General features: G+C 41.9%; 1 protein-coding gene across 9 annotated transcripts in view; it reads left to right on the top strand.

The window, feature by feature from the left end:
• The first annotated feature begins 4,443 nt into the window (after positions 1–4,443).
• The window catches only part of Dscam2 (Down syndrome cell adhesion molecule 2), a 32,405-nt gene continuing 14,440 nt past the window's right edge, over positions 4,444–22,408 (top strand). For all 9 annotated transcript variants that reach the window (XM_041777291.2, XM_041777292.2, XM_070285412.1 and 6 more), the window contains exons 1-9: positions 4,444–5,074; positions 10,849–11,181; positions 11,259–11,420; positions 12,117–12,263; positions 12,388–12,505; positions 14,391–14,839; positions 15,133–15,277; positions 19,667–19,818; positions 21,877–22,149. In XM_041777291.2, the coding sequence (XP_041633225.1) occupies positions 5,026–5,074; positions 10,849–11,181; positions 11,259–11,420; positions 12,117–12,263; positions 12,388–12,505; positions 14,391–14,839; positions 15,133–15,277; positions 19,667–19,818; positions 21,877–22,149 (1,828 nt within the window). In that variant the 5' untranslated portion in view covers positions 4,444–5,025. The remainder of the gene's footprint in view (positions 5,075–10,848; positions 11,182–11,258; positions 11,421–12,116; positions 12,264–12,387; positions 12,506–14,390; positions 14,840–15,132; positions 15,278–19,666; positions 19,819–21,876; positions 22,150–22,408) is intronic.

Raw genomic sequence — 22,408 nt, 5'->3', positions numbered from 1 at the left:
TTCTTATCCGCAGCCAACTCCTCTTCGAGCACTCACTTCGGGCAACCACTTGAAGAAATTTTTGTGTGGAAAAAATGCAACATTTTCGCAAACATCTCGCTTAATGAAGTAACAACATGCTTGAGTTAAAAAAAAAGTACATGAAAAAAGTCATTAAAAAATGCTAAATGCAAGTGCCAGCTGGGCAAAAATCAATATACAATCAACACACAGGGACACACGGGAGGAATAAAAAATGGAAAATGAAAATATGCCCGCCGCAGGCCTCAAGGCTGCAATTATCGTGAATGACGTTGTTGGCCATGTTGTCAAAGGAATTGCAGCAGAAATATGGGGAAAAAAATGAAAAGAAGAAGAAATTCTGCAGATGAAATTGAAAAACATGTAAAATGCGTTGACGATTGCGTTTTTCAAGTGCAGCCGAGAGTTGACGTCGCCGTGGCCGTATTTCAACTCACATGAGTTCGCGCACGGCCAGCTGTATACCAATTAAAAATGCAGTGGACAACGCCCAAAAAAGTATGCTGCAAGAAGGGGTGTTGGGTGTTTGGGGGGCGGGAGTTGGGTGGTGTTGGGTGTTGGGTGTTGGGGCTGCTGGAAAAAGCACTCACCATGTGGCGGCTGCTGTCAATGACAGCGCAAATAAAATGCAACAAAGCGTGTTGTAAAACGCGCAAAAATGAAAATCAATAGTGAAGCCTCCCGCCGCATATATATACATATGCATGTTCGCACATACATATGTTGGCCCCACATATACATATATACATACTATATAACGCACAATTCATATGATGCACCCTGGGCGAGAAAACTCCGAATAAAAAGCTTCACTTTGGGGAATATTATTTTTTTTTTTGGCAGAAAATATTGTCAAAAGGTTTCAAAATGTTGGGTAATCATATTAAATATCTTCCTGAACGATACAATTATTTTTTATATTCATAAAATGTCAGATAATGCTGTCCTGAACATTAATACTGGTTCAGAAACCTACCTTACATCATGTTTTTGGGATAAACCATATTAAAGAGGCCTAGAAAGGCTTCGAATACCCGTTTAATTTTCTTTTAAATATTTTATATTCATTTAGTTTTCCCTTAAAGCCTTAAATCTCCTAATAAACTATCCTCATGGCTTTCAGAAATTCCAGATTTTTCGGCCCATTTGCACTGTGCAGCATTGCAGTTGGTTTCGGGACTTGGTCAGCTGCTGCTTCTGCCCTGTTTTACATAGGCTTGGGCGTTTGTCATAGCAACAACAATAATCAGAGAGCGACATCGGGGGAGGTGTAGCAACAACATAAACACGGGAAACGGAAACGGACAAGAGGAGGCGGCTGGAGGGGTACAAGGGATAATGGTGGGGTTTAAGGTGCGGGGCGTCGGCCATTCCCGGTCCTTGTTGACGTCAGTCATAGAGCGTGCAAATGTTGACCTACATACAAAACGTTGAGCAAACAGGCGCATAAATGCCACGTTAAACAACGGCAACAGCAGCAGCAACAGCAACATCAGCAGCATCGCCGCGCAGTGCAGATAAGTTTGCCTTTTTGCCCAGCTGCCAACGCATTGTTAGAAATTGTCGGAGGACATGGCCAGCCGGCATAGTTAATAGCCCATAGACATAGTCACCGACATGGCCATACCCATAGCCAAAGCAATAGTTTTGCATAGATGCACTGGCAAAATCGAGAAAATGACAGGGGGAAATATTTAAAGAATTTGATGGCCTCTAACACTAACATATTTAATATTTAATTTACTGTTATAGTCAATTGGAACATACGAAAAATCCAAAATATTAAATCATTTTATATTTTGAGCCAAAATGTAATGAATTATTTACGTATCTTTCAAGTTCCTGATAATTCTGGTAATATTTAACTACAGAAACATCTATTTAGTCCTTCTTTAATCTCTATTATATCAACGTACATTTTTCTGGAATTTACTAGTCACTGGCTTCTATTTGTTTTCCGTGTCCTGCTGTCCTTGTTATTGTTTTTAATACTTACCAGCATCATAATTGTTATGTAGATTTATAGAATTGGGTTGACTGGCCAACGGTGACCAGTCCCCAGCATCGGATATGAACCAGCCCCATTTGAATGCATCCAAACAATGCCTCTCTACCCCCCCATTGTGAGCCAAGAAACGAATGACCAACTGAACTGAATAGACTAGAAGTTTATAGGATGAGACTCGGAAGAAGTGTCTCTCTTTTCGAAATTTACAGCCCCGCCGGGAAGTTTCCGCTTTTTGGCACGATGCATGTAACATACACAGGGAGTGGACCAAAGTGCCACGGCAGCTGGTGCGCCTACCTGGCCAGCGACTACTCCACCATGGCCAGGCCTAATGATGACAGAGTGGGGCGAGTGGTCTCTGAACAGTGGCCATAACGGTTGACGCTTCCCTGGTGTTGTTTTTGCTCCCTGTTACTGCTGCTGCCTCTTGCTCCTGTTAAGGCTCCTCCTCCCGTGTGTAGACACGCATTGGCAGTCAGTCAGTTAGTCAGTTTGTCAGTTAGTCACTTTGTCATTCAGCCAACCAGGCAACCAACAAACAAACAAGCTCTCGCTGCTTGAGCCAAAGAGTGTAGCCGATGTTGCCGGGCAGGAGGCGATGAAGTGAAGACTTTCGTGAAGGATCGAAGCTGTAAATACTCTTTTGTTGTTTTATTAAACATTAAATATTTTAAATGCTGCCTAATACATTAATATAAACTTGAAAATTCTCTAAAAAATTATACACCCAAGACATGATAAGCCCTCAAATCTCAAGGACTCTACCCTTTGAAAGGGTAAAAACCAGGTTTGTTAACAAACACAGATACACAAAACGCACACCGGGACAAAACTCAATGAGTCAATGACTTTTTGGTGTCGCTCGTTGATGCGCAACGCGGTCCCGTTGTCATTAGCAGCGACACCAGCACCAGCCCCAGCACCGCCTCTGCCTCTGCCAACAAGGACGACAAGGACACCGTCACGCTCACAAATGCAAGTCACAATCACTCACACACACTCACAGTGCGAGCCACTCATGAATATGGTTACAGTTGCCTTGTTTTTTGTGTTGCGAGTATTTGGCGTTGGCTGATTCGTTGTCGTTGCTGCTGTGGGAAATGCGAGCGGGTCCAAAATATGTATGTACATTTTTGGCAGCCAAACAAACACGGTTTTTGGCTTATGTTTTATTGTTGTTGCCTTTGTTGCGGCTGCGGCTGCTGCTGCGGCTTTTGATGCCGTTGTTGCGGCCGCTGTCCTTGGCGCTGCTGCCTAATGTGTGCCAACACCATCATCACCAGGCAGTAACAGCCGGGCACCACCACCCCTTTGGAGCTTTTTACGCATTCACGCGTCCTAAAAACAAGAAATTGGCCAACGACAAATGTCCCCCCAAAAAAAATGTATGCACTGTAAGGAAAATTGAGTTTTAAAATAATATTATTTCGATTAAAATAACTTGAAATTGGTATTTATATAGTAAAAATAAGTAAAAAGCTAAATTTGCCTAATTAAAATTAAAAATATTTGAAATATGCTACAAAGCTTTTGAAAATTCTTAATATATTAAACAAAAATCTTAATAAATTATTTTTATATATAACAAAGCTGTAAGAACAATATTTTTTGTTTTTCTTAGTGACATCAATTTGAAACCGCGCATTATTAGGCTAAATATTATGAATCTTGGCAGCTTCCACACTGCCCTATTGTTGTGGCTCTTCTTTTTTCCCTGGAAACGAGTATTTGCCCCGCCTTGTTGGCCATAATTTCCCCTGATGCTCATTAGCGGGGATGGCCCAAAAAAAAATATATATAAATAAAAGTAGACAACATTTATGCGACGACAGGAAGGGACTTAAGTGTGAAATTGCTTTGCATAATGCCAAGTAAATTATGCGGGCAAATATTGGAGTCCATTAACTGGGTTGCCAGAAAGCGAATGCTGCCGAATGCCTGCAAATTAATGAGTTATTTTGAAGAGCCACCATCTCAAGATGCTTGATTAATTGAAAGTAAATGAGATTGTTGACTCACTCCAGGCCCGATGAGGGAGACATCAACAAGGCAGAGTTCATGATGCCTACCTAATCTATGCCAACGAAGATGGAGCTGGCCGAATAATTGAAACATTGAGCCAGGCACTCACGCATGTGGCTAAGCCACCACCCAGGCCCCAGTGACACCCAGTTTTATGGCCATCCGCCCAACTGGCCCGGTCCAGTGTAAACACAGCTGTTCGAGGGAATCGTGCTCACAGGCCTCGTGCCTAACCACAGACAACAAACGCAGCCGTGCGGCGCAGGCGCAGAGAGCATCGCATCCCATCGCGAACGGGGCTGCCAACTGCACCGCTAAAACCATGACTTTGGAGGCATCCGCTCCCGAGCCGGGTCCGGCAGTTGCTGTTCGAGGCTCGAAGGATACGCACGGCTCTGGCGGACGACGGAAATTGGACTGAAAATGCATCGCGTTTGAATCGAAGTGAGTGCGCGCGTGTGGTGAATTTCCGGCGGTGAAGAGAGTCCGGAAGAGAGCCGACGAGGGTCCGACGGTGTCCCTAGAAGAGCTCCTCCAAACACAGTTCGGTGCGAGGCGCAGTCAAGTCGAGTCCTTGCTGACAGTCGGTTGTCCTGGCGGGAGTGCATTCATATATCGAGCGTGTGGCACAGTGCGCCGGCCATGCAGTCCCTCAAAACATAACAAAACACCATAAAATCATCACCGAAAATCACCCAATCACCAGAGTGAAAAAATCAAAATAGAAAAAGAAAAGAAAGATTCAAATGTGCCAAAGAAAAATTATAAAATACAAAAAAAGAGAGAAATATCAAGTGTCTGAAATGTAAAACCGCTCAAGAGTGAAAGCCAAATTAAATCAAAATTTTTTACAAGTCACTGCCCATACACGCATATTCCTGAAAAAAAAGCTCACAGCGAGAGAAGAAAAACGCATAAGTAATACCACGACCAAATTCAAATCAAAATCGGAATCAAAACAGAAGCCGGAAAACATGTGGATTAGTAGCCGCCTTTTCGTGATTTTCCTGCTCCTTCATATCGGTAGGTGCTCCACAGTTCGCCGGGAAAACTCTTAAGCCGGCCTGCCGGCATTTTGGGGCGCTTCTTCTCGGGTTTTCCTAAGACGCTCGCTCGGCACGCGCCTCGAAGTGTGCTTTTGTTTTCGCACACCGGCTGTGCGTGTGTTTCCTGTGCCCTAAGTCCCAACAGCTGTCGGCATGTTGTTGTTTTTTTTATCGGCATCCCGGCTTACGCCTCCGAAACGGAACTTATTATTAAGTCTTGCGGAGTAAAACAAAAGGATTTGGGGATTTTGCGGCATATCCCAGCCGGCTTATAGGGGGCTTCCTCTTCTCTGTCCTATGCTGACGCGTCCAGGAATTATCGTCAGGCAGGGCAATTACTCACTTTATTATCATTCAAAGCGATATTCCGAACTGGCGCAGCTCATGGTGATTCATACGAGGAGGTGGCATAATTTATGATATACGAGAACTAAGTGCAAATAACTTGGTCGCTTTACGGAGACCAAAGCCGAGACCGGAGACCATAAAACTGCCGGCAAAACTAAGGCCAAAATGCCCCTTCATAATATGAAATTGCCTTATGATAAAAACCAGGCGTCAATTTATGCCACAAGAAACGACTAACCCCAGCTCGTCTATAAATATATGTGCACTGAGAGAAAGGAATTGATATTTAGAGCCTAAGAAAAAGTGGGCTTATAAAAGACTTTTCCTTAAGAAAAAATATCTTTTAACTTTTGAAAATACTTTAAAAATGTTGATTTATTTGAATTTTTGAACAAAAAACTTGATAAACGTATTTTTATATAGCTAGGTCTACCTTTTAATAATGAATTATTTTTTAAAAATTGTATTTAAAGTTATAAAAAGATGAGAAAGTGCTCTCAGCAAGACTTTTTTCCATACAATTCTATTTTTTTTAACTTTTAAAAGAAGGGTTTTTAGTTGAAATTTATTACGTTAAGTAAACATATTATTTTGGTTTGTAATTTTGCAGTTAAGTTTGTGATTTTACCCTATTTTTATTTTTTTGTTTACATATACTTTAAGTCCATAAATAATTTTTGTAATTTTTGTTTTTCGTTCTCTTACATTTTTTTCTGTCAGTGCAATTGATTGTATGTGTGTGCGGGACAGCCTAATGAAATGTGTCAGGAGCAGAGCCTTCGCCCTCGCCCTCGCCCTCGTACTAACACTCGATCGCCCTCACCGACCTTTTCATATTTACAGAGCCTGGTTGTGAGAGGAGAACCTTTTTTTGGAAATTTGATATTTTCCAATTTTCATTGCCCGGCTCTGGCATTCGATGGGAGACTGGCTTACATGTCTATTCGCCAGCCGAAAAAAATATGAAAAAATATTATCAAAATGCCACACAGATATTTCATGATTGCCACACCACCACAACCGTATATATATTTTCGCACCCTCGCACCGAGGCTCCGAGACTCGGAGCAAATGAAAAATATGCAAATGAAATTGTTGCTCAATGTCTAAAGCGCACACACACTTTTTGCTCTGTGGCTCTGGGCTGTGAGAGATGGCTCATATTTTTCGGTGTTGTTATTCCATTTCCAAGCAGATAAACATAAAATATAATACGTTATATAAAATCAGCACAGCAACAACAACTACGCGGCAAATCCGATTAGATTGTGGAGTTGGGTGGAAAAAAAAGGGTCCCAGGATTTTCTGATGGGAAAATTATGAAAAATTATGGCCAACGGCAAAGTTTGCAGCACACTATGATTGATTATGTTTTAAACCGTTTGTGACAAACGCTTTAATTTGTTGTAGGATTAATGAAGTGCAAGGGATAAAGTTTAAATTAAATGCTCACCAGATGTCGAAGGAAACTTCCCAAAGAAACGTTAATTTCTGTAATTCTGACAGTGAAAAATTATTAATGACTTAACCTAGTAAAAGTTTCTTATACTTTGTTCACACGATTTTATAAAATATGAAAGTACTGACGAATCTTGAAAAAGGCTCTTATTAATTTAGAAATCAGTGTAGTATAGTTTTAGTTTTTATTTTGGCAAAGAATTGCATTTTTAATAAGTTTTCACACAGTATATTAGTGCATTTTTTCCAAATTAAATACCTAATGTTCAATATTTAGCATATTATATTTATTTTGTAATCAAAACTCTAGGATTTTCAATTTAGAGTGCTCATAAAACAGACTCTCGCAATATTAAAATCAGGAAAATACTTTCTTCTATCGACTTTGTTAAATTTCGTCTTGGATTTGTTTGGATTTCTCAAAATTCTCTCGCTACTTTGCAACGTATTCCTTTTTCATTTCTTATTTCTTATTTTGCAAAACAATTTCGCCCAACAAAAGATTTTGAACGTCTTATTGGACCCCCATTCCACCCAAATGCTGTGTGCACTTTGGGCCAACTGGAGCACATCTTACTGAGATGGTACGGGTCTCCGGCGAAGGCAGCAACAAAATCAAGTTATTTACAATTATTATTCCTTTCGTGGTTGTTGCTGCGCGTTGGTCTGTAAACGTTTTAACTTCTTTCAAGTTTTCCTTTTATTTTTGTTTTTATTTTTTCTGTTGCTGTTGGTGGCCAGGCAATATTGAGTCGATATCTTTGGGTGTTTTGGGTCACGCCTTCCTGCCGCTGGTTTTTGCGCATAAAAATTGAATTTCCTGTATTTTTCGAGCTGATTGCTTACAAGATTCGGCCCACCATTTCCGGTCGATGGCAAAACATCCTTGGCAGGATCTTCTGCGGTCTTAAAGTCCCTTTTTTGTCTGGGATAACTTTAATGGTTGAGTTTTGGCTGGGTCTTGGATCGTGGGCCATTAGAAATATTACCACTGCATTGCCAGCTGAATTTAGAGACACTGCAGCCACACAACATGCATCACCAAGGCCCAAATGCACTGAAAAAAATTATTATTTTGGGGGGGAAAAATTGTGAATTTAAGAAGCTAACTCCAAGGTAAATTTTAAAATTTTATAATATTAGCAGCGGTTTCTGTATAGAAGGTAAATTAAAATATATTTGAACTAAACATTTTCTTGGATTTATATATAGAAATTGCATATGGTTCAATTCGCTCAGATTTTTCCTTGAATTTATTTCCTATATTTTCTAAGGTTAAATTATAATATGTTACAGTTTAACCCTTTTTTGTTCTCTTTTTTTCAATGTGGGGTGGCTACAAAATAATTTCGAAAAGTGCCAAAAGGGCATAATCCAAGCTGGGAAAAAAAAAATTCAAAGAGGAGTAAAAAAAATATAAAGCGGGGAGAAATAAAGAACACACACTGAAATAATGTCTGAGGAGCCTGGCAAAGTAACCCCTCAAGACTCGCACAAGTGGATGGGAAACACATTCGGAGTGAAAGAAGTGAAATGTACGACACAAAACGAGCGGAAATGCGAGCCAAAGTATAGAGGGGTGCAGGGACAAGGCAGGATCCTGGATGGGAAGGTCCTGCGGCTGTTGCAGTTGCACTTGCACACACAGGGAGTTTGCTGCAGGTAATGCAGCAAAACCGGAGCTGGGAAAACAATTTGGAAAAGAAATTTGCGGCAAATGGAGACAGTTCAAATGCGCTTTTGCATTTGGCCAAAGAATGTTGTCAGAATTGATTGGGAAATACTCAATTGTTTCGAAGTAAAGGTGTTGGAAATACTGTGGTAATGCAAATTGAGGTAAATAAATTGACATATTGTAATTTTATATTGGGAAAACTGTGACCTTAAATGGGTTACTAAAGGTTTTCATTCAGGTTATAGAATATAAATGAAGCGTCTGTTGATTTTTGTTTAAAAATAATTAATCATTCCTTGTCAAGTAGTTATCTCATTTAATATTTTATTTTATACAAATTCATTTGTTAAAATTAACCTAAGAAACCAAGCCTACTTTAGAGGAATATAACAAATTTTTTTGAGGATTTGCTTGATTTTTGAACTCATTATTGGAGCTATTGGAATAGGCCAAATAGGAAGTCGGCCAGGCAGCACCAAAAAAAAAGACGTCAGAATCGAAATTAAGCACATCCACACAGAACTTTCAGGAAGTACACACGCATAGGGTGGACTTTTGTTTTCGAAGGAAAGAATAAAACCTCTACAAGTGGATGTACTCACCGACCCACACACCCACATGCACCCAACCACACACACTCTCATGTGGGATCTTGCTCCAAGGCACAGGCTCGTAAAACATACCCTTTCTACCAAAAAGCAAAATAAAAAAAAATGAGAAACGAGTGGCAAGCATACTCAAGACATACTTGCAATAATTTTATGGCCTGGCAGAGGCCTCAGTCTTTATCCGCGTCCTGGACCAGGGGCTACGGAGAATACACAGGGAGAAATTATTCAATGACCTCTCAATCATCGCAGGTTTCTAGTAATTCATCAAGTTTGTGTTGTTTTTATTAATTTTAAAGCAATAATAGTGATATATATTCGTTTCATATTCTTTAATTAACAGAAGAATGATTAAAATATATAAAAATTAATTTTGAAATGTATGAAATGGCTTTGGATATCCATAGATATTTTATTAGACAATAAATAATGGATTAAATACTTTTAAAATTTAAAATTGAGCATTGTTAATATAACATTCTTAAAATGTATTGATTGGTGTTATTTTTTCGCCGTGTGCGGAGTTTTGATGAGAGAGCCATGAAATCAACGGGGAAAGCGGAAAGAAACCATCTCGGTGGACGAGGCGATGAGACAGACGGAGACGAAACCAGAAAGCAGTTACATAAAAATCCATGCTGTCGAGCATAAAACAAAAAGCTCCTGGCCAGGAACAACAAAAAAAAAAAAAAAAGAAAAACGTACAAAAGCAAAAAAAAAAAGAGAACAAAACACAGAAAGGCAAAACAAAAAAAGGAAAGGGGGAAAGCAAAAAAAGAAAACCAACAAAAAACATCTCTAATTGCAGACACAATGACTTGTAGGGGCGGCAATCGGGAGGAGCAGAGCAGGTCCTGGCCAGGACGACTGACTGTTGGAGATTGAACGAGTTGCAAGGATTTGCACAGTGCCGCAGGGAAAGATGCCCGCTTCGGTGGCATGGCAGACAGCCGAGGCGCATTCATGTGGAATATGAAGCGAAATGTCAATTTGGAGATATATATATATATATGTATATATGCTGCAGATATACATAGAAGACGGCATATACCTATAAGTATCTGGGTTTGAGGACCACAGGGACCAGAACCCAGAAGCTAAGCTAAAGACGAAATTGTTATTCTAATTTAGGATAAGGCTAAATCTGTTTGCAGGCGAGCCTGGGATCTGATGAAACGAAAACGGGTTTCGAATGCGACACAATGGTCGGGTATTATAAAAAATGTAAATGCTTATTAAAGTGCAAAAAGGTCCTTTGGGTATTTGCGCACCCAAGCAGGCCAACGGCCTTTTATGAATTTTTGATATCTCTCCGGGATTATTGCTTTTGTTTATGGCATCTTGAGCTCTTAATATTTGATTGTTGAATATTTTACAGGGCTTTTACGCGTTGGGTAAATGATGTATGGCCCGCAAAAAATATAACGATCAAAAATGCATATCTCGAAGGGAAATTACTCTTATTCTTTTTGAAAAAGATTAAAACTTTGAATACTGAAAAGTCGGTTAAGTGATTTTATTTTATAAGATTTTTAAGGAAAGGAATTTGGTAATCAAACTGTGAACTTGCATTGGAAATTGTTATATTAAAATCTCCTGATTGCCTTATTAATCACGTTATTTTAAAGCTTATATAATCTCTCTCCGTTTTTGTTATCACAGATACCACCTGCAGTGAACCTTTCGAGGCGCACCTACGCGGTCCCGGCTTCGTGATGGAGCCCCCGGGCCGCGTTGAGTTCTCCAACTCATCGGGCGGCTGGCTGGATTGCTCAGCCTCCGGGAGTCCACAGCCGACGATCGATTGGGTGCATGCAGATGGAACGGCGGTGACTGAAATACATGGAGTGCGGAGGGTACTGCGTAACGGTACGCTCGTCCTGATGCCCTTTGCGGCGGCCGCCTATCACCAGGAGGTGCACAACACCATATACCGGTGCATTGCCAGCAATTCGGTGGGCCGCATCGTCTCCCGGGACGTGCAAGTCCGTGCTGGTGAGTAGAGATGCGTGGCTGTGCCAGGGATTACTCATTTTTGCATATTAAAATCCGGTCTCTACACTCTCCGGCAGTCGTGGCCCAGGCCTACAAAGTGGATGTGGAGGTGCTATCAGCGTCGCGCGGCTGCACCGCCATCCTGCGCTGCGTGGTGCCCACGTTCGTCAAGGAATTGGTACGAGTGGTCTCCTGGGTTCATGAACCCGCTATCTACATCTATCCCTCGCTGCAAGGCGGTAAGTAATCGGGGGAAGTCTGTCTGCTGCCAGAAACCGACTGCCAGAAAGGACACAGCACGAAACGAAACGAAACGAAGCGAAGCGAATCCTACGAGCCGGCTTCTGCATCCTGGCATCCTTACCCTATGCCAGCGGCCTGGCAAGCCAACAAAGTGCATTGTTTGTTTGCAGCAGTTGCCTCACATGTTTGCCTGCTTAACTGCACCTTCACCAGACCACTCTGCTCCTCTGTCCTTTGGCGCATAATTAACATTGTCCTTTAGCAATTTAAGACGAGCTGCAAGTCCTGGCTGTCTATATTACAAAGCAGATTTTCCCTCTTCCTTAAGAAATTCCATTTTCTGTCCGCTTGTGTCAGGAGTAATCTATTTGAAAAGGTCAAGAGTGTCTGGCGGTAGATTTAAATCTTTATCTTGCGACAGGATAAGAGTTTATGTTTCATATATCTTAAGGAATTTCTTAAATGCATTTTAGTTAAAAAAAAAAAATACATAAAAATGTTCTTAAAATTTATGACTGGATTTTTTCTATTTCGAGAAAGATTTATGTTCGATTTTAGTTTCCAGTGCTTTCTGTGTCGAATTTTTTCCAAGAGTTAGTTAGGTTTTTGGTCCTTGGCTTAGGTCGTTGGCACCACTAACTCGGTACAGGACAGTAATGGACTCATCTCCTCTCTATTTCTCTATCCCCCAGACGGCAAATTCCATTTGCTGCCCACCGGCGAGCTGCTCATCCACAATCTGCAGGAGAGCGATGAGTCGCAGTCCTTCCGCTGCCGCAGCATGCACCGTCTCACCCGCCAGGTGGTCGTCAGCTCACCCACTCGGCTGCGTATTAATTGTGAGTATACCCCAGACCCAGGATCTCTGAAACCAAGAGCCATAACCCGAACGAAAACCCCAAGCCAATGTCACACACCTATATACACATATATATCCATCGTTTCCATCATCTCTCGCCGCAGCGCATCGCGGCATCATTTCGCCGAGCGTGGTGGAGCACACGGCTCATGTGCAGGTGTCACAGGATGAGGGCGCGGTGCTGCTGTGCGTTGCCCAGGGCTGTCCTTCGCCCGAATACAGGTGTGTATGGGTAGTGCGGAGGGGAGTAGGGGTACACAGGTATGACTATATAGGTGCCGCAAATCGATGGCATCCCCACTCACTCCTTCTCAGAGTTCCCTGCTCAATCCCATGCTCGCTGAGAGCTTTAGCACACATTTCTGGGGCGAAACTTTTGACGTTGACAGGTCCAGTGCCTGTGCCCCACACACAAACTATCACGCTATTAGTTATTAGTTCACTTGGAGAAAAGTAACATAAACATAACATAACCTTTCATATAAGAAATAAGTGGAGACTCTGTGTAAATATTTTTTTTATTATTATTTGTACACCCTTATATAAACTAAAGTTTTAAATAAAAATACTTCAAGTTAAGCTTTAAAGTCATATATTTTGATTTAAATATAAAGAACTAGAAGTAATTGTGTGTTAAATTTATTAATAATTGTTTCTTGAAAAGGTTATTGAATGGTTTTTCTACCCCAATTTCAAGCAATTAAGTAATTAAATTCAAATCAATATCAAAATATTCTCCAAGAATACAGAGGTCTTTTGAAAATTCCTAATTAAAACCCATTTCTTCCCTGTGCATGGGCATTGGTTTGGGTTAATTGGAACGCATACATCTATAATATGTGCGGCCAGGGCATTTAGTTTGCCAGCCAAATAAATAAACAACCCGGGGGTCAGATGACGATGCAGAGGGGAGGGAGAACTCTCAGCCTGACGTGCACATTATTTTATAAAATGTGTCTAAAGAGTTGGCAAACGTGTAGCCCTAATTGAAATGTGAGCTAAAAGCGTTAGTTAACTTTCTCGACGGTCGACGGGTCGTATGAGTGATGCAGCATTACATCATTACATACCCCTGGTTCAGGAACAATAACCCACGTAATGATGTGTATATAGTCAGGATAGAATGTCTGCATCCATATGTGATGTGCCTGTAATTAAGCTTTGATAAGCAGACAAGTAATGCAAAAAATACAGACAATGTCAGGCTGCTGACGGAAAACAAAAGAATCTATAAGCAGGCGGGTGGGATGGCTGCACATATAGATACATAGATCGCTGTGCCACGATATAAAAAAAAAAAGAAAACAGGAGAAACTTGCCATTTCATAATTAATACACCAAAGAGGGAGGCTGGGGGCCCTGTGCGAGAAGAGGGATAATGAGCGAGGCAAAGGATTAATGCAACATTAAACAAAGGTACCACCAACAGACAGGCGGGCATGGGCGACGACAGGGGATAAGGCACGCCAAAGGTAGTCCGTCAGGCCTTGAACTTCGCTTCGATGGCTGCTAGTTGAAATTAAAATACCCTTTCAATTTCCAGCAAAAACTTCATCTGCCATCCGGGGTTAGGAATTGCTCCTGCGAAAACCAGATGGTCCATGATAAATGAGCTAGAACCGCCTGAAAGCTGAACTCCATTAATTTAAGTCAGTCGGAAAAAAGCTGCAATGTTGGAATTACAAAGCGAAGATTTCAATTATAAATTTACACAAGTCAAGGAATAGGGGGTCCTTTGAAAAATAATGTCAGTTCAGTAGGATTTTAATTATTAAAAAAAAGAAATTGGATGTTTTGCTAGAAGAAATAAATAAATTCCAGTTGGTTTTTGGGTTTGAAAAATATTTTGAATATACATTTATATCTTTTATACAAATAAATATTGTGAATTTCTGAAATCCTGTTTTTTGTGGTCAAGAATCAATTGATTTCCAAAAGTAATATATATCCGATAATAATGTAATAGAAAAATACATATCAACAACCGCAACATCTATTCTTTTTCCTTTTCTATTATTTTCAAATTGAAAATCGCGATTAATGGAGTCGATTTACAAGTGTCTGATCCACATAAATTTCCCAATTTCCCGCCCCTCTCCAACCACAGCTGGTACACCCACAACGGAGCCGGTCCCATTCCCGTGCTGAGTGGACCTCGTGTGCGACTCCTTGGCCCCATCCTGGCGATTGAGGCCGTGACCGGTGAGGATTCCGGCGTCTACAAGTGCACCGCCGGCAATGTGGGTGGCGAGGCCAGTGCCGAGCTCCGTCTAACGGTGGCCACGCCCATCCAGGTGGAAATCTCGCCCAACGTGCTCAGCGTCCATATGGGCGGCACAGCGGAGTTCCGCTGCCTGGTGACCAGCAATGGCAGTCCGGTGGGCATGCAGAATATTCTGTGGTACAAGGATGGACGCCAACTGCCCTCATCGAACCGCGTCGAGGACACGCTGGTGGTGCCCCGGGTGGGTCGCGAGAACCGCGGCATGTATCAGTGCGTGGTTCGGCGTCCTGAGGGTGACACGTTCCAGGCCACCGCAGAGTTGCAATTGGGAGGTAAGTTATAAGAGCTAGATGTTTAGATGTAGATGTTTTTATTTTTATATTTCTTATTTTCTTACTTACACTATTATTTTAAAAACTCCCACCTGACATTTCCAAGGTCTCTCCTTCTCTGTTGACTCATAAAACGTTTTCTTCACTGTTTAGAAATTCTTGGTTTTATGCTAGAACCTATTTTTCCCCTGTGTGAATGTGACTGGTTGGCTCTTGTATCTTAAAATATTAATGTGACCTCTTTCACACCCTCTCTCTCTGCATCCGGCTGTATCCATTGCTTTATCCTGCAGATGCCCCGCCAGCCCTGCTGTACAGCTTCATCGAGCAGACCCTGCAGCCGGGCCCAGCTGTGAGCCTCAAGTGCTCTGCTGCCGGCAATCCTACGCCGCAAATTTCATGGACACTGGACGGATTTCCGCTGCCATCAAACGGAAGGTAATTGAACTTGTTGAAAAGGGGCTGTGGAAGTGGGAGTCGGGTGGGGAAATGTAACTGGAACGGGGTGGTGCCTCGAGATGGGCTTGGCAATGGCAAACGGCAAACGGAAAACGGCAACGTTGCACAGTGGGATATTTTTCAAAGAAATTAATTTAGAATTTTGTAGATATTGGAGCCCATTTATTAATTGTTTTTATTGTTTATATTATATATCCTTCCATAATATATTTTTTATTTTAATATATTATAATTATTAAACCTTAAATTTCTTAATATCTCCCACTGTTCGTCGGCGCTGCGGGCGTTCTGTAAAAATTTATCTCAACTGCGGCTCCCGACTGTGGCTGCGGTTGCATTTATTGCACTCGTTTTGTATGTGTGTATTTTCTGCCTTTTTTCCCCCAGTGCCTACGTTTTTTTCAGCATTTTCCTTTCAAAAACATTGCCGCACGAATATATAGAAAAACATATACACATAAACATACATATATATGAAAGTGGCTGCCGACTGCCGCGCCTACAAAGGTGGGTGGTGGCCACCTCTTCGTCGTCGTCGTCTGCTCCAGCGTTCATTCACTCCTGCAACTGCGACTGCTACTGCCACTGCGACTGTATCCGTATCCGTATTCGTATCCGTATTCGCATTCGCAGCCACATCCGTATCTGTATCTGTGTCTGCGTCTGGCCCAAGGTTCCGACTTTGCCTTTCTATTTGTTAATTAAGCCCGGTCGGTCGGTCGGTCGGTCGGCCAATCCTTACATCCTTACGCATTTAATTGCATTTTTAGCTGGCTGGGTGCCAACTAAATTAAATGACAGCCCCGCCAGTCAGGGCCTTTAATGACATTGACATTTGCATTTGCCGAATAAAATCGAAGAGTCAGAGGCTCGGATCAAATTGAATCGAATGGAGGGAACCTCAAATAGTTTGTTGGCTTAGTGTAAGTAAATAAAATGCGGAAGCGAATCGATTGATTGCCAACTCGGTCTCCGACATTGTCAGCAGCATTTCATTGGATTTTTATCGAGCGATTCCCCTTACCTGCCCCTTTTTTCTATACATATATCTGTATCTGTGGATTACTAGTGGGAATATGTACATATCTGTGTATCTGCAGCTCTGGTTCATTGGCAGTCCTCGCTGGCAGCTGCCACTAATTGTTTGAGTTACGTCTGTAATCATTTGCAAGTCAAAGTTTTCGCCCCGGCCACTGTTGACTTCTGTTGTTGATTAAAAACTACGAGTACCAACAGCAGTTACCATCGAAATCAGCATCAGGTTTTTTATTTGCATTTGCTTTTTGCTTACTGATGCAGACACCAGCGTAAAAATAGAAACACGAAAAAGCTGCAAAATAAAAAACTAAGGCAACAGTGTCCTGATTGTTGTCCTGCGTTGCCCAGCTGTGCAATATTTTAATTAAAACTTAGGCAATATGTCGAAGGCAGATGAGCTGCTATCAACATGATGGGTTTTGGAGAGAACACGACTATATGATACCTCTTAACTTTAGGCAACTTGCCTAAAAAATCTATGGAATAATATATGTTAAAGATCCTTAAAGGCTCTATATTTAACAGAAAATTATTTTAAAAAATCTTTTTAATTCTATAGCGCATTTCCTTTGAATTCCCTTTAAATGTCCACATAAAAATATGACTACTTTTTATGCATGTAAAGCTCTTGAGACTTCAACTTAAGGCATCGCCATGAATTCACTTCACTCAAGTGGCCATCCATCCAGGGTCCTTGGGACCTGCGGCGGACATTTCCGTTATCATTCCACTTCTTCGATGGTCCAGGAAGATGGCTTGACCACAAGGCAAAATTGATTACAAAAATTTGTGTGTTATGTGGTCGGTGTGAAAATTTGCTTTCGGAAACTTGTGCGGACATGCAGATGCCGATGGCTTTAATTTAAAAGTTATCTGAGCAACACAATTTTGACACATAATGCCCGAAGGCATTATCCTGTCCTGGCGTCGCTGGCAACCTAATTTGCCAGGCGGCAAACATCCTTAGCAATGCTGCATAAATTCTCTTGCCGGTTGCCGTCTGCCGTTGCGTTGTTATTGCCGAGTTTTAAGTGGTTTACATTATTCGGTTTAAAGGTATATCAACTTGGTAAGTGTATTTATTTAATACACACACACACACACACACCAGAGTGGCAGACAGACAGGCAAACAGGGAAAATGGGGCGGGAAAATGGCAGGAAAATGTAGGGGGCGGCAGCGGAAAGGTGGGGGAGGCTGACGCCTTGGGGCGGAAATTAAATGATTGCGCGCACGAGGTAACGCAACACTCAAACGCTCATTTTACGCCATTTTCAAAAGTTTGTCTGCGGCGGTGCCAGAAACTGAGGCACCAACTCTCAGGCCCAAGCGGAGGCGAGATGTTTTCCTTCAGTTTTCCTTAGCTTTTCTGCTCCTTCAGTTTTTCCTGCCCTCTTCCAGAGAGGGAGATGGAGGAAGATGGATGCCATGGAGGCTATGGAGGCGTGTATGCATGATGCGTTTGTCTACAACTGCAGGCGTTATGGAAATGTGTGTAATTTTGGCCTAAATGAGAAAACGCTTAAGCGGCGGCAGGAAGGCTTTTTAGGGAAATAATACCATGAGCATAGGAGTGGACCTTGCTTAACAGTAAAGAGTTAAATAGCTTCTCTGTTATTACATTTATATTTCTAATGAAATTATTAGATTATTTATATTTGCTTCAAGCTCTTATTAAGATGAAGAAAATATATTTCAATAAATTACAGACCTTTAGATATTTTGTGATATTTTAACCAAGTTTTTAAGACTTTAAAATAGCTATTTAAATTTGCAAATTCAACCAAAAGAAGTTTTACTCTTCAGAGCACATAAAAACCACTAATCTGTGCCGGCAAACTAACCTGATTGGGATCCAAGTGCAAACTCAATTCGCGTAAATTGAAATTCATAATTTTTCCACGAAACTTTTGCCACGAAACTTTCTCCATTCTCCTCTAAAAAGTGGCACCTACTAAAATTCTTATTCCTGTGTTTCCTTTTTGGCAGGATTCTGGAATTAAGCCACCCGCAGAGCAGGGCACTCACAGCAGCTGCAATCAGCTAAAACAGCACACAAAAGCCGCGCCAAGCTATTAGGTTTATATTGTTGCAGCCAAAGCGTTTTATGTTCCACACACTCGCCACACACACACACACACAAACATTTAAACTTGTGCAATGCCGTTTAAGCCGGCATGGTGCGGATGCGGATGTGGATGCGACTGTGGCTGAGGATGTGTGCAACTTTGTTGCAATTTTGTCCTCGCCATTGTTTCTATGCGCTCAAGTGTTGCAGTCCACCGCCAAGTGTCTCCCGTCTCCCGTCTCCGGGGGGAGCGGCTTCATTTTCACTTAACTACAGTTGCTGTTTTTACAAGCCTGGGCAGACTCCATAAAGATTTTTCGGCTTGACTTGGCCACTCTTTCTGGGGAAATCAGCGGAAGCTGGCCGGGGCTTATGCATTCATAAGCTCCGCACGATGCGGCCGCTGCAAAAGTTAATTAAAATTGTAATTACTTCTCCTCCGTCATTATTGTTACGGCTCCGAGTTCAACTCCAACTTCGACTCCGTTTCTGTATCCGGGGCTGTAATGCCAATTGAAAAGTTGCCACCGAGCCGGGGCCACAAACTAATGAGCCAGCGGGTCTGTATGTGTGTGTATGCCGGCTTAGATCGCAATCCCTGGCCATATAAGATGCCACAAAAGCCGATTGTGTGAGTGCCACATGGCGTATGCGTAACAATGTTGCCTGTAATTAATGTCTGTGCCAATAAGAAGGCATTGCAAACAAAGGCTCCAACAGAAGCGAACGAAACGAGTGGGCACAGAACTTAATGCCAACTTGAGCGCCTCCTGAAATCCTTTTTTCCTCATTATTTGAGCTCAGGCGTAACGGTCGCATTAAGTGGAAGTGGAACTGGTTGTGGAAGTGGAATAGTGGGCATGGGCGTGGCACATGACATTGACGGCAATATGGAAACTATGCTAAGCCCCGACAGCGCGACTGACAGCCTTCATTACGACTAAATGTGGCAACGAAAAAAAAAAAATACGACAAAAAATAGAAAAACACGCAGCAAAAATACGAGATGCCAGGGCAAAAAAAAAATACAAAATGAAGCCTACAGCCAAAAGGGATTTGGGTCAGGCTGCATTTTTGAAGTGTGCCTAGCTGATGAGTGTGCCAGCGCAGTGGGTGTGTGTCCTTAAATATGCAAAAGAGGCTCAAAAAAACAATTCTAAAACAAGCCGACATTGCGCATACGCCTCGTGCGCCCGCTAAAATTGCATCCAAGCCAATATTAATGTGTTCTTTATGCTCTCATCCCCCCTTTGCCATTGCAGATTTATGATCGGACAATACATCACAGTGCATGGCGATGTAATTAGTCATGTTAACATAAGCCACGTCATGGTCGAGGATGGCGGCGAGTACGCCTGCAACGCCGAAAATCGGGCAGGACGAGTGCAGCATGCGGCCCGCTTGAATATTTATGGTATGTTGTATTCACACTTGAAGCGGGGACTCTAAAAAATAGAAAGCCACCGAGAAAAAATGTCATAGAAAAATAATAGAAAAGGTTAATAAATTACAGAACTTTTAACACAATGATTTAATAACTACGAAACTAATAATAACAAACTAACATTTTAGCATCATTTACATTTTCAAAAATTATTTTAAAGTCCACAAATATTTGTTTTTCAGTTTCTTGAGGTTCTGCATAAATTTACCATAATTTTTATAGAAAAATATAAGCAGTTTTGTATTCTTCTCTGTGCAGTTAGAAATATGGGCAGCTACTTACATATGCACTCAAACGTTCTCTCCATGCTAGAGACTCGAGGTCCTCTATTCTTTATTTTTTTTGGGCATTTGCCTACTTTTGCCTGATTTTGTTGTACAACACGTCCGCCTTGTCCTCTCCGTTTTGCCCGGAACAGATCCTTGCGACTGCCACGCCCCCTGCAAGTTTACTTTTGTGCCTTTGCTGCACTGAAGTGTTGTTCGAGGCGCACACTTCTGTTGAACATGGCTCTCGGCTGGTTGCAGTGCTTTTCCCTCTTTTTTCTCGTACCGAAAATCCTGGCGAAAGGACACCCAGCTCCCAGCAGCACGCGCAGCACCATCTGCCTTGTTTTTGCAAGAAATCAAATATTTTTGTGTCGCCAGGCAAACAAAATGGCGTTGCCAGGACGAAAGGAAGGAGCCGGAGAGTGCAAACACAAAACGACAGCAGCGGCAAAAACTGCGCCATGTTTACAAAGTTTTGCAGTGAAAAAGTTGAAAAATAAAGCCAAGTAAAAGCAGGAAAATTCCTTAAGCGAATAGGGGGATGCTCTACTTTTAAATAAGAGGACAAGAAATTTATAGATATATAACGCTTTGCGATTAGTATACTTCTAAATATTTAAAAATTTTCTTTGCAAAATATTTAATTGATTTTTAGACAGAGATTTATGTTACTTGGAAGTCTCTCATTTACAAAGCTACAGACCCAAGTGATTTCTTGTGATAATCAAATAAAATCAAGGAAACAAAGTGTGTCAGAACCTCTTCTCGTAGTTTCTGTCTACTTTTCCAAGCTCTTTGACAGTTTCCGTATACCCTTCAAACAATGTTTGCCTGCCGGAGCTCAAAAAGGTGGTGGAAATGAATCCCACTTCCACCATCATCATTTAGTTTAAAGCTCGGCGATGTCGCTGATTGCGCGACTTGGTAATGGCGGTGATTACAAAAATCCCGCCATCCAACCGACTTTCCTCAGAAAACACGAACGCGGACAGGGACACGGGCACGGGCACCACGTATGACATGCTCGAAAATTATGCATATTCTGCAGAAAAAAAAATTTATATAAAAAAAAAAAAAACAGCAGCCCACAAGGCAAACCAGAAGAGCCGAGCCGCAAAACTCTTGCCTCCTGCTCCTTCAGCTGCCAGGACCGACATTTGCTGCATTATTTCCTTCCACTTTTCCAGGCGAGGAGAGACAGGAAGAAACCAACAAGGATATGCATATTACATTGTGCTCCCCATTCTGTTGCCTGCACAAAGGGAAAAAGTTAAGATAGCTAAAGTAGATTTTAAAAAGTAAAAATTGTAGAGAAAGGTATAAAATATATGTTTAAAAATTGTGTGTTCAACTAAAGCGTTAAATCCTATTTAAATATATAATTTTTTATTGAATTTAAAAAATCTTAAAAATATTACTGACTTTTTTAAAACTATAACTTACAGAAAACCATTAACATTCTTTAAATCCACGCTGGAACAGTTTTAATTTTGGAAAACACTTATCTCTTTAGAGCAAAATTCAGAAAATTTGTTAAGAATAAATATTGAAGACATTTTCTCTCAGTGTCCCCGCTCCCTGCTCATATTGCTCTTGTAGTTGTAGTTGTTTACTGCATTATTAAAAAAGCAACGTGCGCGGAAATCTGTTAAGCATTTACATTCCCCCCCGAACCACCAATATCTGCACCGCTACAACTCATCACCGCCACCTGGCTTCGTTTCTATTATTCCGTCCATTTCCGTTCTCCGTGACACAGGTCTTCCGTATATTCGACTGATACCGAAGGTGACCGCCGTCTCCGGCGAGCAACTGAATCTGAAGTGCCCTGTGGCCGGCTATCCCATCGAGGAGATCCACTGGGAGCGCGGCGGGCGGGAGCTGCCGGATGACATACGGCAACGGGTCCAGCCGGACGGCTCGCTGACCATCAGTCCGGTGCAGAAAGCCTCCGACTCTGGCGTTTACACGTGCTGGGCGAGGAACAAGCAGGGTCACAGCGCCCGGCGGAGTGGCGAGGTGACGGTCATAGGTTAGTATGTGAGGCTGGAACGGTGCTTGAAAAAGCCCCAAAAAAGAAAACCAAAATGAGGAAAAACCCAGGGAAAAGAAAACCCTTGGAAAAACAAGCAAACAAAAAAAATAGATGACGAAGAAGAGGAGGTCGAGGTTGGTTTCTTTCACAGGATTCTCCCCAAACGATGACATCAGGCGGCGGCGGCCAGCAACGAAACGAAGTGAAAATTGCATTTTAATTATTAACAGCAAACTAAGTAGTTTCCTATGGCGCT

The sequence above is a fragment of the Drosophila kikkawai genome, chromosome 3L, assembly GCF_030179895.1.
Source record: "Drosophila kikkawai strain 14028-0561.14 chromosome 3L, DkikHiC1v2, whole genome shotgun sequence".
NCBI classification, from domain to species: Eukaryota; Metazoa; Arthropoda; class Insecta; order Diptera; family Drosophilidae; genus Drosophila; species Drosophila kikkawai.
The sequence above is the reverse complement of the archived record's forward strand: the minus strand, read 5'-3'. Positions and strand labels throughout refer to the sequence as shown.